Below are 12,291 nucleotides of genomic sequence, written 5' to 3' on the forward strand. Positions count from 1 at the left end.
TGTACACCCTACTTTTCATGTGTCTAGGATTAAGCCCTTGTCTCACAGTCCTTTGTCTTCTGTTTCCAGGCCCAACCCTTCTCCACTTGTCATCGATGGCCATCCGGTGTACACGGTGAGACGCACAGGGCAGGGTTTTCCAGTACTTGGTTGACTGGGAGGGTTATGGCCCGGAGGAGAGGTGTTGGGTCCTTGCTAAAGACATCCTGGACCCGGAACCTCATCGCTGACTTTCACCGCCGGCACCTCGGTCAACCAGGTATGCACCCAGGTAGGACGCCAGGTGGCGCCCTAGAGGGGGAGTACTGTCACACCCTGATCTGTTTCACCTGTCTTTGTGCTTGTCTCCACCCCCCTCCAGGTGTCGCCCACCTTCCCCATTATCCCCTGTGTATTTATACTGTACATGTCTTCTCTGTTTGTGTGTTGCCAGTTCATCTTGTTTTGTCAAGTCAACCAGCGTGTTTTTCCGTGCTCCTGTTTTTTCCAAATCACAGTTTTTCTCGGCCTCCCGGTTCTGACCTATGCCTGCCCTGACACTGAGCCCACTCCTGAGCCCACTCCTATGCCTGCCCTGACACTGACACCTCCTTACCTAATACCCTGTTGTTGCTGCCTGACCATTCAGCCTGCCCTGACCTTGAGCCTGCCTGCCACTCTGTACCTCCTGTCTCTGTCCTGGTTTATGATCTTTTGCCTGTCCATGACATGTCTCTTGCCTGCCCATTGTTTATAATTAATATCAGAGTCTCGAACCATCTGCCTCCCGTGACTGCATCTGGGATTCGCCCTGTATCGTTATAGAGGGTTGTACTGTAATACCCTGTTGCTGCCCACCTCCTTACCTAATACCCTGTTGTTGCTGCCCCTCCTTACCTCTAACATAATACCCTGTTGCTGCCCACCTCCTTACCTAAAACCCTGTTATTGCTGCCCCCCTCCTTACCGTTTACCTAATACCCTGTGTTGCCACCATTCCTTACCAATTATCTAAAATCCTTTTGCTGCCCCCTTCCTTACCTCTTACCTAAACCCTGTTGCTGCACTCCTCCATAACTAATACCCTGTTGTTGCCACCCCTCCTTACCTCTTATCTAATACCCTGTTGATGCCCCTTCTTACCTCTTACCTAATACCCTGTTGTTGCTGCCCTCCTTATCTAATACCCTGTTGTTGCTGCCCTCCTTATCTAATACCCTGTTGTTGCTGCCCTCCTTATCTAATACCCTGTTGTTGCTGCCCTCCTTATCTAATACCCTGTTGTTGCTGCCCTCCTAATACCCTGTTGTTGCTGCCCTCCTCCTTTTCTAATACCCTGTTGTTGCTGCTCCTCCTTACCTAATACCCTGTTGTTGCTGCTCCTCCTTACCTAATACCCTGTTGTTGCTGCCATCCTCCTTACCTAATACCCTGTTGTATCTGATCCTCCTTACCTAATACCCTGTTGTTGCTGCCCTCCTCCATACCTAATACCCAGTTGTTGCTGCCCTCCTCCATACCTAATACCCTGTTGTTGCTGCCCTCCTCCATACCTAAAACCCTGTTGCTGCTGCTCCTCCTTACCTAATACCCTGTTGTTGCTGCTCCTCCTTACCTAATACCCTGTTGTTGCTGCTCCTCCTTACCTAATACCCTGTTGCAGCTGCTCCTCCTTACATAATACCCTGTTGTTGCTGCCCTCCTCCATACCTAATACCCTGTTGTTGCTGCCCTCCTCCATACCTAATACCCTGTTGTTGCTGCCCTCCTCCATACCTAATACCCTGTTGTTGCTGCCCTCCTCCATACCTAATACCCTGTTGTTGCTGCCTTCCTCCATACCTAATACCCTGTTGTTGCTGCCCTCCTCCATACATAAAACCCTGTTGCTGCTGCTCCTCCATACCTAATACCCTGTTGTTGCTGCCCTCCTCCATACCTAATACCCTGTTGTTGCTGCCCTCCTCCATACCTAATACCCTGTTGTTGCTGCCCTCCTCCATACCTAAAACCCTGTTGCTGCTGCTCCTCCTTACCTAAAACCCTGTTGCTGCTGCTCCTCCTTACCTAATACCCTGTTGTGCCTGCTCCTCCTCCATACCTAATACCCTGTTCTTGCTACTCCTCCTTACCTAATACCCTGTTGTTGCTGCTCCTCCATACCTAAAACTCTGTTGCTGCTGCTCCTCCTTACCTAATACCCTGTTGTTGCTGCTCCTCCTCCATTCCTAATACCCTGTTGTTGCTGCCCTCCTCCATACCTAATACCCTGTTGTTGCTGCTCCTCCATAACTAATACCCTGTTGTTGCTCCTCCTCCTCCTTACCTAATACCCTGTTGTTGCTCCTCCTCCATACCTAATACCCTGTTGTTACCGCTCCTCCTCCTTACCTAAAACCCTGTCGCTGCTGCTCCTCCTTACCTAATACCCTGTTGTTGCTGCTCCTCTCTCACACTCCTCTCCCCATCTCTCAATCACTCCCTATTCTCTCTCTCTCTCTTCTCTGTGTCTCCTTTTCTCCCCCCTTTCTCTCCATCTTCAAGCCCATCTATCTCTTACCCTTGATCTTGAGTTGATGTGTGTGTGCTGTTGGATCGATTGCAGTGTAGTGCAGTGTATCACTCTGTGCCCAGTGGTGGTCCTATGGGTGTCTCAGAGGACATTAGAGATGCAGACAGACAGCCTGTTAGACAATGCTAGGGCTGCATAGGTGACTGTCATTGCAGCACACATTACTGCTATTTATCTACAACTCCCACCAGACAAACATGGGCAGGGGTATACATAGAAGAACACAGAAGCAAGTATACTAGGGAGGTCAAGCATGATACAAATCAGTTTTCAACGTTCATCTATGTCCGAGGACGTCAGGAGATGATATGGAAACCACTAGGGGCCACAGGGAGTGCTATTACCTTCAAGTAGATTTCGGATTTGCTAGGGAAAGGGGAAAGGGGGATACCTAGTCAGTTGTGCAACTGAATGCCTCAACTGAAATGTGACTTCTGCATTTAACCCAACTCCTCTGAATCAGAGAGGTGAGGGGGGCTGACTTAATAGACATCCACTTCTTCGGCACCCGGGGAACAGTGGGTTAACTGCCTTGCTCAGAGGCAGAATGACAGATTTTTACCTTGTCAGCTCGGGGATCCGTTCCAGCAACCTGCGTTGTGGATGGGCGTAAGCATTTACCTCTGACTCCAAAAGTTGTATGTTCTAATCCCACAATAGAAAGTTGTTTTTAATTTTTTTGGTTTTAAGCCTATCCCAAACCTTAACCCTTACCTCAATCATTCGGACCAACCCTTACTAAAATATTCAGAGTTAATGCCTAACATTAATAATTTGGAGATAATGCATAAACTTAACCCTAATCTTATAAATTCAGAGTTAGGCAAGGAGGGGGCAGCAACCATTTTTCTTCATCAATCTACACACAATACCCCATAATGACAAAGCAAAAATAGTTACAAGCTTGGCACACCTGTTTTGGGGGAGTTTCTCCCATTCTCTGCAGATCCTCTCAAACTCTCTCCGGTTGGATGGGGAGCATCGCTGCACAGCTATTTTCAGGTCTCTCCAGAGATGTTTGATCGGGTTCAAGTCTGGGCTCTGGCTGGGCCACTCAAGGACATTCATATACTCATCCCGAAGCCACTCCTGCATTGTCTTGGCTGTGTACTCAGGGTCGTTGTCCTGTTGGAAGGTGCATTTTCGCCCCAATCGGAGGTCCTGAGCGCTCTGGAGCAGGTGTTCATCAATGAGCTCTCTGTACTTTGCTCCGTTCATCTTTCCCTCCATCCTTACTAGTCTCCCAGTCCCTGCCACTGAAAAACATCCTCACAGCATGATGCTGCCACCACCATGCTTCACTGTAGGGATGGTGCCAGGTTTCCTCCAAACGTGACACTTGGCATTCAGGCCAAAGAGTAACATTTTGGTAACATCAGGCCAGAGAATGTTGTTTCTCATGGTCAGAGTCCTTTAAGTGCTTCTTGGAAAACTCCAAACAGCCTGTCTTGCCTTTTCCTGAGGAGTGGCTTCCGTCTGGCCACTCTACCATAAAGGCCTGTTTGGTGGAGGCCTGCAGAGATGGTTATCCTTCTGGAAGGTTCTCCCATCTCCACCGAGGAACTCTGGAGCTCTGTCAGAGTGACTATCGGGTTCTTGCCCTCCTCCTTGACCAAGGCCCTCCCCCGATTACTCAATTTGGCCGGGTGGCCGGCGTCTTGGTGGTTCCAAACTTCTTCCATTTAAGAATGATGGAGTCCACTGTGTTTTTGCGGACCTTCAATGCTGCAGACATTGTTTGGTACCCTTCCCCAGATATACGACACTGTATGCCTTCCGCTGCGAAAGATTTATAAATAATAATAAAATTTAAAACATTTAAAAAGATTGCCCAGTGCAAACTCGTGATGCTCGGAGCCAAAACGCGCTGCTCATACCACTGCGCCTCGACAGTTCACAATGCTCTAGCAAGCCACGAAAATACTAGGTAATGGTTATATCGCATCATTTTTGATTATTTTGTTTTAAGCCTTCTTCCAAACATAGCCATAACCTTAAACACTCAGAATTTATGCCTAAATTGTTAATCTTTGAATTGTTTCTGTTTTAACTCTGTACCCCACGTGGAATTAACCATGTAACCACGCACAATTAATATCTAAAAAATAAATCTTCATCCACAATACGTTCATCCATAATTTCAAAGGGAAATTAAAAAATCTTGTTGAGGTAAGACGACTCACCTGAGCGTCCGTCCCTCTGTATGTCCACGTGGTACCAGGCTCCATCATTGACCTTGTTCTGGGTGGCTTTGACCTTGATGGTCCCTGAGCCCATGTCCAACAGCAGGTACAGACTGCCATCCAGCAGTTCTACCGCAAAGAAGTCCACCTGGGGGAGGTGGTCAAGGTGTTTGTTCATCATTGGGGTACAACAGCCCCTGAGATATCTTTACAGAACAGGATCTATAAGCCCAATAAATCCTTGAACACAGCCTTTTTGTTTCTTCTCAACAGGGTTTCATTTCAATTCCAGTCAAGAAAGTAAACAGAATTCCAACTCTAATTCCATATTGTCCTAGTTGAAAAGCATTGAAGAGAATTGGAATTGGAAGTACATAAACTTTCTGAATTGTCTGAAATTGAAATGGAATTGTCCCCAACCCTGCTCCTTACACTAGTGACATATTTGACAGGTTTAGACAGAGCTTTACACACAGGCTGAGGTTAATAGATGTATGTGTTGTTTGATTTATTAATCGTTCATTGTCTTACCTTGGTGTTCTTCTGGCTGCGTTGGGCCTCCTTGCGCTCCTGAGGCTTACCGTGGGTGAACAGGATGAGGCCGTTGGGTTCTGAGGTCCTGAAGTCAAAGGACAAGGAACCCATTCTCTTGGTGTTCCACTTGGGCAGGCTTATGTAGGCCTCGGGGGTCTCGAAGGAGATAGGGTCCAGCGTGGCCACGTTCTCACACTTAAACATCACATCCCCCTGGATCTTCATCTTGGGGTCCACGATATGCGCCAGACGGGAGAGCTCCAGACGGATGTCGTTATTCTTGTAGACCACCTGGAGGGAGAGATTGGTGGTGGGGAAAAATATAATTTATGGTCATTTGTTTAGGTTATGGTCAAGTTGATATTTATTGGTAATGTCTCTTTCGCAGAAGTTAACAAACAACTTTGCATTTGTTGCCATATCAAACATATTAGCCAGTGTGAAGAGGTTCCACTTTTTCACAAGGTTGGTGATGTTGTAAAGGCTAGATTCAATTAGAACGGCAGAAGATCTGTGTTGTAGCGCGATTTACACGTAAAGGTCATTTCCAAATGAGCCGACAACTGCAGCGATTATTTCTTTGTATTTTCTGTGGTATTTTTACGTCCTTTATCTCCCCGATTTTATGATGTCCAATTGCGATCCAATCTCATCGCTTGGGAGAGGCGAAGGTCGAGTCATGCATCCTCTGTAACATGACCTGCCAAACCACGCTCCTTAACATGTGCCTGCTTAACCCGGAAGCCAGCCGCACCAACGTGTCGGAGGAAACACAGTTAAACTGATAACTGAAGTCAGCCTGCAGGCACCAGTCACGCCACAATGTGTCGCTATAGGATGATGAGCCAAGTAAAGCTCCCCAGCCAAACCCTCCCCTAACCCGGAAGACACTCGGCTAATTGTGCGCCGCCCTATGGGACTCCCGGTCATGACCGTTTGTGACACAGCCTGGGAACGAACCTCGGTCTGTAGTTACGTCTCAAGAGCTGCGATGCAGTGCCTTAGACTGCTGCGCCACTCGCAAGGCCCCCTGCAGCGTTTACTTTTAATTCGATCTCATGACCATATCATTGCCTTTAAATGGGGCATAGCTGAAAAGGGGTGATCACATTGAATCTAGGCCTAAGTATCTATATTAGAAACAAATACATAATAAAACACTCAAAGATAACGTTTGTTAGTTCCAGATTTTTGTAGTCTCTCCATAAAGAGGCAGGTAAAGTTCATGTGGATCAGTCAGTTGGCTGTATTAATATATCTGTATTAAATACCAATAGGCCAGGGTGCACAGAGAAACAATGGTTGTCTCTGACTGAGGTAATTGACTTTCAGTGGGCTGACAAACGCATCTGGGTCTGCTCTCACTGATAACGATGCTAATGGCTCCACAAAATGATGGTAGACACACAAACAGGAGCGAGCACTTACACAAACACACACACAGGAGCATGCGCCCCCCCACACACACACACACACACACACACACACACAGGAACGTGCGCATACACACACCCACACAGATACGCAGGAGTACACTCATCACACACAGTTATGGTGGCCCAGCTCTTTGTTTTAAAGGTTAGAGGGACAGAGTAGCTGCCTTTGGTTGCTTTGAGAGCCTTATGTAATTCTCTGGCCCTAGACCTGTCAGCCACACACAAACACACACGCACGCACACTCACTTACTCACTCACTCACTCACTCACTCACTCACTCACTCACTCACTCACTCACTCACTCACTCACTCACTCACTCACTCACTCACTCCCTCCCTCACTCCCTCCCTCACTCACACACACGCATGCATACACATACAAACACACAATGTGTCCAGGCACCACACATCCTTAAGAAATATTGAGCACCTCTTAGAGTTTCTTCGTAAACAAAAAAACAACAACCTATTTGGGCATTAGATCCATCAACCGGAGAGTTACACCCACCAGTGACCCTATTTGGGCATTAGATCCATCAACCGGAGAGTTACATCCACCAGTGACAACAGTGACCCTATTTGGGCATCCGATACATCATCAGAGAGTTTTACACCCACCAGTGACAACAGTGACAGTTCACTACAGCCAACCACTCCATTCTGTGAGTGAGTAAGTGTCCTTAGCACTGCAAAACAAAGTCCCACTAAGTGGCTAATATTTTATCACAGCAGTCTTGATGCTGTCAATAACCCAGAGGACAGCCAGACATAGGGGAATGTTTGTGTAAATTGAAATCTGCTCAAGTGGAAAATTGAAGTATTTTTCTCTAATTCTCTGGGCAGAACAGAAGCCCTTCTCTCTTTCTTGGGTAGCCTATTACGAGCAGAGCAGGATCATGCATACACACCCGTGCGCACGCCACACACACACACACACACACACACACACACACACACACACACACACACACACACACACACACACACACACACACACACACACACACACACACACACACACGCATGAAAAAACACACACACACACACACAACCTCTTTCTCTCTGGGTGTGTGAGTAAGTACACAGCTATCTGTGAGTAGATTGGGGTCTGTGTGAGATTATTGATAATCTGGCAAATTTGACAGTAAATCAACCCATCCCTCAGATGCCTGAGGGCCCTATGTGGTGTGTGTGTGTCTATGTGTGTGTGCCTATGTGCGTGTGTGTGTCTGTGTGTGTGTGTCTATGTGTGCGTGTGTGTCTATGTGTGCGTGCGTGTCTATGTGTGCGTGTGTGTCTATGTGTGTCTGTGTGTGTGTGTATGCATGTGCGTGCACCACCATGTTTTCATGCATGTGCGTGCGTGCGTGCGTGCGTGCCTGTCTGTCTGTCTGTCTGTCTGTCTGTCTGTCTGTCTGTCTGTCTGTCTGTCTGTCTGTCTGTCTGTCTGTCTGTCTGTCTGTGTGTGTGTGTGTGAAATCAAATCAAACTTTATTTGTTACATGTGCCGAATAAAACAAGCATAGACTTTACTGTGAAATGCTTACTTACAAGCCCTTAACCAACAGTGCAGTTCAAGAAAGAGTTAAGAATATATTTACCATGTAGACTAAAATAAAAAGTAATAATAAAAAGTTACACAATAAGAATAACAATAACGAGGCTATATACAGGGGGTGCCGGTACCCTAACCCTAACCTTAACCCTAACCATAACCCAAAAAACGAACCTTAACCCTAACCCTTAATGTAATACTAACACTAACACTAATTCTAACCTTAACAGACACAGGCACACACACATGCACAAGCACACACACACACACACACACACACACACACACACACACACACCACACACACACACACACACACACACACACACACACACACACACACACACACACACACACACACACACACACACACACACACACACACACATAGACACACTGTGTATAAGCAGTCAGACATGACAATATCCCTCCAGTTATGACCTAACCAGAGCTGACAGTAAATTACAGCTAAGGGGGTGGTAAAGCCAGAGCCATGTATTTAGAGAGGTAGGACATTGAGGTTTCTGAATTATGATGCATTAACATAACACAACAACAATCTATGGCGGACATGTTGACCCCTCATTAACATAACACAACAACATTCTATGGCAGACATGTTGACTCCCACCTTTAACATAACACGACAACATTCTATGGCAGACATGTTGACTCCCACCTTTAACATAACACGACAACATTCTATGGCAGACATGTTGACTCCCACCTTTAGCATAACACTACAACATTCTATGGCAGATATGTTGACTCCCCATTAATAACATAACACGACAACATTCTATGGCAGACATGTTGACTCCCCATTAACATAACACGACAACATTCTATGGCAGACATGTTGACTCCCACCTTTAACATAACTCTACAACATTCTATGGCAGACATGTTGACTCCCACCTTTAACATAACACGGCAGCATTCTATGGCGGACATGTTGACCCCTCATTAACATAACACGACAACATTCTATGGCAGGCATGTTGACTCCCACCTTTAACATAACTCTACAACATTCTATGGCAGACATGTTGACTCCCACCTTTAACATAACACGACAACATTCTATGGCAGACATGTTGACTCCCACCTTTAACATAACACAACAACATTCTATGGCAGACATGTTGACTCCCACCTTTAGCATAACACTACAACATTCTATGGCAGATATGTTGACTCCCCATTAATAACATAACACGACGACATTCTATGGCAGACATGTTGACTCCCACCTTTAACATAACACGACAACATTCTATGGCAGACATGTTGACTCCCCATTAACATAACACGACAACATTCTATGGCAGACATGTTGACTCCCCATTAACATAACACGACAATATTCTATGGCAGACATGTTGACTCCCCATTAACATAACACGACAACATTCTATGGCAGACATGTTGACTCCCACCTTTAACATAACTCTACAACATTCTATGGCAGACATGTTGACTCCCACCATTAACATAACTCTACAACATTCTATGGCAGACATGTTGACTCCCACCTTTAACATAACACGACAACATTCTATGGCAGACATGTTGACTCCCACCTTTAACATAACACGACAACATTCTATGGCAGACATGTTGACTCCCACCTTTAGCATAACACTACAACATTCTATGGCAGACATGTTGACTCTCCATTAACATAACACGACAACATTCTATGGCAGACATGTTGACTCCCACCTTTAACATAACACGACAACATTCTATGGCAGACATGTTGACTCCCCATTAACATAACACGACAACATTCTATGGCAGACATGTTGACTCCCCATTAACATAACACGACAATATTCTATGGCAGACATGTTGACTCCCCATTAACATAACACGACAACATTCTATGGCAGACATGTTGACTCCCACCTTTAACATAACTCTACAACATTCTATGGCAGACATGTTGACTCCCACCATTAACATAACTCTACAACATTCTATGGCAGACATGTTGACTCCCACCTTTAACATAACACGACAACATTCTATGGCAGACATGTTGACTCCCACCTTTAACATAACACGACAACATTCTATGGCAGACATGTTGACTCCCACCTTTAGCATAACACTACAACATTCTATGGCAGACATGTTGACTCCCACCTTTAACATAACACGACAACATTCTATGGCAGACATGTTGACTCCCACCTTTATTAACATAACACGACAACATTCTATGGCAGACATGTTGATTCCCACCTTTAACATAACACGACAACATTCTATGGCAGACACGCTGACTCCTCATTAACATAACATGACAATATTCTATGGCAGACATGTTGACTCCCCATTAACATAACTCGACAACATTCTATGGCAGACATGTTTACTCCCCATCAACATAACATGGGGAATATAAAACAAAGGCTATGAAACTGAATGTACACTACCAATCAAAAGTTTGGGGCCACTTAGAAATGTCCTTGTTTTTGAAAGAAAAGCTAATTTTTTGCCCATTAAAATAATGAAATTGATCAGAAATACAGTTTACACATTGTTAATGTTTTAAATGACTATTGTAGCTGGAAACAGCTGATTCTTAATGGAATATCTACAAATCAAATCAAATCAAATTTATTTGTCACATACACATGGTTAGCAGGTGTTAATGCAAGTGTAGCGAAATGCTTGTGCTTCTAGTTCCGACCATGCAGTAATATCTAACAAGTAATCTACCAATTCCACAACAACTACCTTGTACACACAAGTGTAAAGGAATGAATATGAATATGTACATAAAAATATATAAATGAGTGATGGCCGAACGGCATAGGCAAGATGTAGTAGATGGTATGGAGTACAGTATATACATATGAGATGAGTATTGTAGGGTATGAAAACATATAAAGCAGCATTGTTTAAGGTGGCTAGTGATACATTACATCAGGATGGCAAGATGCAGTAGATGGTATAGAGTACAGTATATACATATGAGATGAGTAATGTAGGTTATGAAAACATTATATAAAGTGGCATTGTTTAAAGTGGCTAGTTAGTGATACATCTAATTACATCAAGATGGCAAGATGCAGTAGATGGTATGGCGTACAGTATATACATGAGATGAATAATGTAGGTTATGTAAACATTATCTAATATAAATAATATAAAGTGGCAAGTGATAAATTGATTACATCAATTTTCCCATTATTAAAGTGGCTTGAGTTGAGTCAGTATGTTGGCAGCAGCAATGTTAGTGATGGCTGTTTAACAGTCTGATGGCCTTGAGATAGAAGCTGTTTTTCAATCTCTCGGTTCCAGCTTTGATGCACCTGTACTGACCTCGCCTTCTGGATTTTAGCGGGGTGAACAGGCAGTGGCTCGGGTGGTTGCTGTCCTTGATGATCTTTTTGGCCTTCCTGTGACATCGGGTGGTGTAGGTGTCCTGGAGGGCAGGTAGTTTGCCCCCGGTGATGCGTTGTGCAGACCTCACTACCCTCTGGAGAGCCTTCCGGTTATGGGCGGAGCAGCTGCCGTACCAGGCGGTGATACAGCCCGACAGGATGCTCTCGATTGTGCATCTGTAAAAGTTTGTGAGTGTTTTTGGTGACAAGCCGAATTTCTTCAGCCTCCTGAGGTTGAAGAGGCGCTGCTGCGCCTTCTTCACCACGATGTCTGTGTGGGTGGACCATTTCAGTTTGTCCATGATGTGTATGCCGAGGAACTTAAAACTCTCCACCCTCTCCACTACTGTCCCATCAATGTAGATAGGGGGCTGCTCCCTCTGCTATTTCCTGAAGTCCACGATCATCTCTTTTGTTTTGTTGACATTGAGTGCGAGGTTATTTTCCTGACACCACACTCCGAGGGCACTCACCTCCTCCCTGTAGGCCGTCTCGTCGTTGTTGGTAATCAAGCCTACCACTGTAGTGTCGTCTGCAAACTTGATGATTGAGTTGGAGGCGTGCATGGCCACGCAGTCGTGGGTGAACAGGGAGTACAGAAGAGGGCTGAGAACGCACCCTTGTGGGGACCCA

The 12,291-nt window shown here is 45.4% G+C and overlaps 1 protein-coding gene across 1 annotated transcript in view; it reads right to left on the reverse strand.

Moving 5' to 3' along the window:
- Window positions 1–12,291, reverse strand: part of LOC106611370 (neurexin-3a) — a 914,099-nt gene that overhangs the window by 673,432 nt on the left and 228,376 nt on the right. The window contains exons 5-6 of the mRNA XM_082955793.1: window positions 5,266–5,559; window positions 4,735–4,882 (exon numbers count right to left, since the gene is read on the reverse strand). Coding sequence (XP_082811919.1) covers window positions 4,735–4,882; window positions 5,266–5,559 — 442 coding nt within the window. The remainder of the gene's footprint in view (window positions 1–4,734; window positions 4,883–5,265; window positions 5,560–12,291) is intronic.

Source organism: Salmo salar, chromosome 09 (genome assembly GCF_965601325.2).
Source record: "Salmo salar chromosome 09, fSalSal1, whole genome shotgun sequence".
In the NCBI taxonomy this organism is placed as follows: Eukaryota; Metazoa; Chordata; class Actinopteri; order Salmoniformes; family Salmonidae; genus Salmo; species Salmo salar.